Genomic DNA, 7,254 nt, shown 5'->3' with positions numbered 1-7,254 from the left:
GGACACAGTCCCTGTCTCACATGGGACTCCCAGTCTTAACCTCCCCTTTTACAGATGAGGTAACAGGTCCAGAGAAGTAAACTGTCTTGCCCAAGGTCACACAGCAGATAAGGGGCCGGGTCGGCATTAGAACCCAAGTCCTTCTGACTCCCAAGCCCCGGCTCCATCCTCTTAGGCCACAAGAAGGATCTTGTCAGATACCAATCCTTCCACTCATCCTTTAGCAACCCCAGTTTCTACGTGAGTCAGTTGTTAAGCGCTTACTATGTGCCAAGCACTATTCTAAGTCCTGAAATTACAAGTTCAGATTCCTCTCATCTCCATAAAGATCTGTTTTAGGGTAAGACGTGTCGATCCTTTGTGCTTTCTGTTTATGATTCTGCCCGCGCCTCTGCCTCAGTCTTTGCTCGATTGTCAGCTCCTTGAAGGCAAGGACGGGTTCTAGCCTTTCCGCTGTTCATACATTCAGCCGTATTATTTAGTGCTTACTGTGTGCAAAACAATGTATTAAGCGCTTGGGAGAGTACAATACAGAAAACAATCGACACATTCCCTGCCCACAGCGAAGTCACAGTCTCCCTTGCCCAAAAGCCCGGCCTGAGGTTCTGCCCTTGGCCCGATCTGTCCATCCCTCCTGTCGAAATGGGGGTCACCCCACCCATAATAGGGTGGGAGAGCTCTCAGCAGTGCCCCTCCTTACCCCCCGACCCCCGGCCCCTCAGCCCAGCCCCCACACCGACAAGTGTAGGGCCGACCAAGGGCCAAACCAAGAGGGAGCCCACTTCTCTCCCACCTGAAGAACAGGAAGCAGATAAGCAGGAACCTGGGAACTTTCCAGCAATAACTGATAGCGTCATAATCTTAAATAAACTTCTCTCCTTGGGCCAGAAGTGCTGCTTGTTTGGCTCCTTGTGGTGAGTGATGAGGTCCCAACCAGTTTCAAATCCTTCACTTCTCACGGAGATCCAGACCCACCGTGGGTGGTGGCAGGTAAATCCAGCTAGCGGTTCGACTCTCTCCGCGTCTAACCCCTGTGTGCCGAACTGGCTCCCAATCAATCAATCAATCAATCGTACTTATTGAGCGCTTACTGTGTGCAGAGCACTGTACTAAGCGCTTGGGAAGTACAAGTTGGCAACATATAGAGACAGTCCCTACCCAACAGTGGGCTTACAGTCTAAAAGGCTAGTAAGGCTTTCCCAGAAGCCTCTGGGGAACTGGATTGGCTAGCCATGGGCCACCCAAGGGTCTGCTTCATGCTTCTCTCCCCCATCCCCTGAGGTTCAGATGACTCTGAATAATATTTATTTATTTATTTTACTTGTACATATCTATTCTATTTATTTTATTTTGTTAGTATGTTTGGTTTTTTTTTCTCTGTCTCCCCCTTTTAGACTGTGAGCCCAATGTTGGGTAGGGACTGTCTCTATATGTTGCCAATTTGTACTTCCCAAGCGCTTAGTACAGTGCTCTGCACATAGTAAGCGCTCAATAAATATGACTGATTGATTGATTGATTGACTCTACCCTGGGATCACGGTCTGGTCAGAAAAAAATCCTCAGGCATCCCGGACTCATTTTTGAGGTGCCCAGACCACCACCACCCCAGCCCAAAACTCAACCTGGTCTCCCCAGGACCTGGTCCCCCTGACTCCCAGGCACGAGTTCTCTCCACTAGGCCACACTGCTTCCCAGAGGGGCATCCAGACTGGCAGACGTATGCAGACTGGTGTACCCCGACGCATATGCAGATATGCACGTACACACAGAGACACATTGACACTGGCCCCACTTCTTCAGGGACACACAGCCTGTAATAAAAATATACTGACTGGCAAACACAGAGCCCTCCCTCTCTCCTGCCAAATACATACTGCCTGCCACATACACAGACAAGTGTACACAGACTGGTAAACACACAGATACTGGAACACACACACTTACCTTGACCCTCACATAGCGAATGCCCCGCCCCCCACACTTTAAGCACACTTTAACACACACAAATTGGAACACACATAAATAGACTGGAACAAAATAAAGAGTCACATGCACACAGACACACTCACACAGAGAGAGACCAGTACAGGGGTACTCATCTTTACATTCACATAGTGAATACCCTCCCTGACCTTAGGCACAATTTACACATCGACCGGAACACCCATGAACAGATGGAACAAAATAAAGATTCATACTCTCTCTCTCTCTCTCTCTCTCTCTCTCTCACTGTCTGTGTCTCTCTCTCTCTCTCTCTCTCCCCCCCCCCCCACCCCACAAGGAACATCCAGCCAACCCTTCCCTCTGTGACTTGGGTATAATAATTATTATGGGTACATGTTAAGTACTTACTATGTGCCAAGCACTGTTCTAAGAGTTGGGGTAGATACAAGTTAATCAGGTTGGACACAGTCCCTGACCCCCATGGGGCTCACACTCTTAATCCCCATTTTACAGATGAGGTAACTGAGACCCAGAGAAGTGAAACGACTCGCCCAAGGAGGGAGGAGGAGGCAGGCACACCTCCTAGCAGCCCTGGGGCTGGTGGCGGGTGAGAGGGGCGCATTGGGGGGCCTACCCTCTCTGCCCTCGCCTAGGAGGGAGACTGTTTGGTCTCCTGCTGGCCGGAGGCAACTGGGAGGCCCTGGCCCGTGGCCTCCTGGCTGGGGCTGGCGGTATTTGCTCAGAGGGAGTCCATGTTTGCTCAGGCCTGTAGTTTGGACCCGGGCCCCAGACTCTGCCCCATCCGTGGGGCTCCGGGGCCTGGATTCCAGGCCCCACTCTGAGAACCACACAGTGGAGCCCCCCTATCTCTCGCCCCTCAGCTCCCCGGCAGGGGAGGGTCGTGCCACCCAGCTGCGGATGGCCCCTAGCCCACCGGAAGGCGTCAACATTCAGCCGCCGGACATGCCACACGGGCCGGCAGTCCTGAAGAAAATCCATCTGGGACCTTTACCCCGTCCCTGAATCCGGACCCGGGGTTTCAGTTGCTCTCCAGGAATGTTTACCTTCTGCCCTATCTCCTGTGCCCTGAGCAGTGACCTTGGTGGGGGGGAGGTCACCCCCAACTCCCCTATCCCCCTGCCTGTCCTAGCCCCCAGGCTGGCTGCTGGAACGATCTATCTCCCCTCTAGATTGTAAACTCACTGTGGGCCAGGAATGTGTCCATTCATTGTTGTATTGTCCCCTCCCAAGTGCTTAGTACAGTGCTCTGCACTCAGTAAGCACTCAATAAATACGACTGATTGACCGACTGATCCATGCACAGGCGGCCAAACCTGCTCCCAGGGGGAAAGGTCACGGACTGGCACAGTCCCTGCCCCCCAAGGACCGGGCTTCTCTGCTCTGGCAGTCTCCCCTGGAGGCAAAGGATCCCGGGTAAGCGTGCAGACTGTTGCCTTGGCTCACCAGGCCCAACTCAGTCCAGGGCAGACCAAGGAGGGGTGGGCAACAGGGTGGTCCCTGCCTGCAGTGATCTTGGGGTGTCTGGCCCAGTACCCGCTCAGGGGGGCTCGAAACGGGAAGCTCTAATGTAGATCTGGGGTCAAAGGGGACCTCCAGGGCCTTTCCCTGCTCCGGCTTCTCAGGGAGCAGAATCAGGAAGAGGCATTCGAGTGTCCCTGTGCCCAAAGCAGTGGGGGCCGGATCGTTCCAGCCCGGTGAGCGGCAACGACTGGGGCCCAGGCCTGCTGGCTCCAGCCACAGAGGAGGAGGAGGAGGAAGAAGGGGAGGAGGAGGAAGCGACCCCGGGGGCCCGTCCACTCAAGGCCAGAAACATGGGACGGCTGCCTCTCTGGAGGAGGCAGGGGCGAGGGGCGGGCTGCCCCTCTAGAAGTCGTGGGCGGTGTGGAAGCTGGAGGCGTTGAGATTGCCCCTAGCTCTTCCCCTTCCCCCCACTCCCTGTTCACCATCCCTGTACCCAGGCAGGGGAGGGGCAGGAGGGTGGGCCACGTCACCAGGGGCAGGGAAAGTCCAGGCAAGGACCGGTCCCGCCCCCCCTTCCTCCCTCGCCCCTTTTCTCTCCCTCCTCCCCCTCTGTCCCCCTCCCCCTCCCTCCCCCCGAGTTCCTGGGCTGACAGGTATTAGCTCCCTCCCCCCAGCCGCCTGTGCTCACTCGGTCAGAGGCTGCGACAGGTGCAGGGCCTTGCCTGGTGCCCCTTCTCCGTCGGCGTCGTCCTCCCACCGCCCCAGGACCGGCCTCTTCCCTCCCCCACCTCCGGGCCCTCGACGACCCCCGCCCCTCCCCTCCCCACCCCCCCACCCCCATCCCGCCCCGCCAGCCGTCGGGATGTCAATGGGCCTGGAGCTCACGGGGGTGGCCCTGGCGGTGCTGGGCTGGCTGGGCACCATCCTGTGCTGCGCGCTGCCCATGTGGAAGGTCACGGCCTTCATCGGCGTCAGCATCGTGACGGCCCAGACCATCTGGGAGGGCCTGTGGATGAACTGCGTGGTGCAGAGCACCGGCCAGATGCAGTGCAAGGTGTACGACTCCCTGCTGGCCCTGCCCCAGGACCTGCAGGCCGCCCGGGCCCTGCTGGTGGTCGCCATCATCCTGGGCGTCCTGGGCCTGCTGGTCTCGCTGGTGGGCGCCCAGTGCACCAACTGCGTGCAGGACGAGACGGCCAAGGCCAAGATCACCATCGTGTCCGGGGTGGTCTTCCTGCTGGCCGGCGTGCTGACCCTCATCCCCGTGTCCTGGTCGGCCAACACCATCATCCGCGACTTCTACAACCCGCTGGTGGTCGAAGCCCAGAAGCGGGAGATGGGCGCGGGCATCTATATCGGCTGGGGGGCCGCCGCGCTGCTGCTGCTGGGCGGCGCCCTGCTCTGCTGCTCCTGCCCCCCCAAGGACAAGAAGTACATCCCGGCCAAGGTCATGTACTCGGCGCCTCGCTCTTCCGGGCCCAGCTACGACCGCAAAGACTACGTGTGAGCCAGGGGCCGGACCGTCCCCCCTTCTCCCTCCGGACGGACCCTCCCCTCGCCCCCTCCCCCTCCGGACGGACCCTTCCCCACCCTCCCACCCCGGGGGGCTCAGCGGGACCTGAGCGGAGGCTGTCCAGGCCAGATCGGACCCGGGCCCCGGAACCGGCCGGACGGTGGCCGGAGCCTGGCAGGAGCGGGTTGGACGGAAGGGCTGGGGGGTGCGGGTGGAGAGAGGAGGAGCCGAGTGGGGTGAGGGACCGGGGATTCTGCCAGGAGGGGGGGGAGGGGGGCGACGGGTGGGAGGGGGCATTTCTGGGGAGGGGGCAGTTATCACTTTTCCAATAAAACGTGGCTTTTCGCATCCGGACGCTCCTCCTTGACCAGAAAAGCGCTCCCGACGGCCCCAGCCCCTGCTGACCCAGATTTTTCTCTCCCCACCTGGACCCCCAACCGGGGAGGTGGGGGTCCAGAGCCGCTCTGCCTTTGATGATGATGATGATGGTATTTGTTAAGCGCTTATTATGGGCCAAGCACTGTTCTAAGCGCTGGGGGTAGATACGATGTAATCAGGTTGTCCCACATGGGGCTCACAGTCTTAATCCCCATTTTACAGTTGAGGTCACTGAGGCACAGAGAAATAAAGTGACTTGCCCCAAGTCACACAGCTGCTAAGTGACAGAGCCGGGATTAGAACCCACGACCTCTGACTCCCAAGCCCGGGCTCCTTCCACTAAGCCAGGCTTCACCCCAACCTCTCCATCCAGTAACCCCAAACTCTCCTCACCCCAACCCTGACTTTCCCCCACACCTCTTTCCGCAGTGACCTTTCTCCCATGCCCCCTGACCCCGAGGCTCTCCCCTCTGGCCCGAGGTGGGCCAGTGGGGGCAGGGGAGGTCGAGGACCGGGGGATGACCGTACTGGGGCTGGGGACGAGGGGGAGAGGCCAGCGGCTACCAGCCAAACACAAGATGGGATCCAGGGAAGGGTAATGGAAGGGTGTGAGTGGCCACCGCCCTTATGGGGCTGGTAGCCACCCAGGGAAAGGAGCTAGATCTCTCCTAGCGAGTGGAGGGGTGCTCTACTCCAATAATAATGGTGTTATTATTATAAAGGTATTTGTTAAGCTCTTACTAGGTGCCAAGCACTGTTTTACGCGCTGGGTAGATACAAGGTAATCAGGTTGTCCCACGTGGGGCTCACAGTCTTCATCCCCATTTTATGGATGAGGGAACCGAGGCACAGAAAAGTTAAGTGGCTTGCCCAAGGTCACGCAGCAGACAAGTGGTGAGAGGAGGGAGTGGCCCCAGAGTCTTAGGCCCCCCGCCCCGGACCCACAAGGAAGGAGACGAGAGCCCCCAGGGTCAGCGCCGGAACTTCCTGGGGGCGGGAGTGATGGGGCTGTGGACTGGATTCGTGGGGAGACCCTGGCGGCCTGCTGGCCCCTCTTCAGATTAGGGGTCTGATGTGGGCTCCGGTCCCAGGGGGTGGGCACTCAGCGGAGTGTGGGTGCTGGGGGTAGTAAATAGATTCCAGTGACAACTTGACCCGGGTTTCGGGCTGACCCCCAGCCCCAATTTTCACAGAGAGGCTCTGGGACAACCCGTGGTCAACCTAAGCCCCAGGGTGAGCCCCTCTCCCCACCCCAGCTCTGATTCACCTAGAAGGGTCTAGACTGTCAGCTTCTTTTAGACTGTGAGCCCACTGTTGGGTAGGGACTGTCTCTGTATGTTGCCAACTTGTACTTCCCAAGCACTTAGTACAGTGCTCTGCACACAGTATGTGCTCAATAAATACGATTGATTGATTGATTGTGGACAGGGAACTTTTCTAGCAGCTCTGTGTCATGTGCTGTTGGGTAGGGACTGTCTCTGTTGCCAAACTGTACTTTCCAAGCGCTTAGTACAGTGCTCTGCACACAGTAAGCTCTCCATAAATACGATTGAATGGTCAATTGTATCGATTGAGCACTTAACGGTGCAGAGCAGTGTAGTAAGTCCTTGGGAGAGGACAATACAAACAGACGCATTCCCTGACCACAACGAGCTTACAGTCTACCACTGATAGATTGATTGATTGAAGTTTGGCTGCCATCTTCCAGCTCCTGAACTGGAACTGAACTCCCCCAAATCGCAGGGTCCCCCCCACCCCAGTGCCATCCTTCCTCTTTGGCCCGGGGAGAGGGACAACTAAGGTGAGAAGGGGTGGAATCAGCTGCACTTGCGGGGGGTTTGAGGGTGTGGGAGGGTTGGGGGGTAGGAGGGGAGGGGGAGAGAGAGGAGGAGGGGAGCAAATTTAGTCTCCTGTTCCCCAAGGCCCAGGTCAAAAAC

The 7,254-nt window shown here is 57.7% G+C and overlaps 1 protein-coding gene across 1 annotated transcript; it reads left to right on the top strand.

Moving 5' to 3' along the window:
• The first annotated feature begins 4,272 nt into the window (after positions 1-4,272).
• CLDN3 (claudin 3) lies at positions 4,273-5,170 on the top strand. Its single transcript, XM_038759479.1, has one exon. The coding sequence runs from the start codon at positions 4,289-4,291 to the stop codon at positions 4,931-4,933; it is 645 nt and encodes a 214-aa protein (XP_038615407.1). The 5' UTR covers positions 4,273-4,288; the 3' UTR covers positions 4,934-5,170.
• The last annotated feature ends 2,084 nt before the right edge of the window (positions 5,171-7,254 follow it).

The sequence above is a fragment of the Tachyglossus aculeatus genome, chromosome 17, assembly GCF_015852505.1.
Source record: "Tachyglossus aculeatus isolate mTacAcu1 chromosome 17, mTacAcu1.pri, whole genome shotgun sequence".
Lineage (NCBI taxonomy): Eukaryota > Metazoa > Chordata > Mammalia > Monotremata > Tachyglossidae > Tachyglossus > Tachyglossus aculeatus.
Note: the sequence above shows the minus strand (reverse complement) of the source record. Positions and strands in the feature narration are given on the sequence as shown.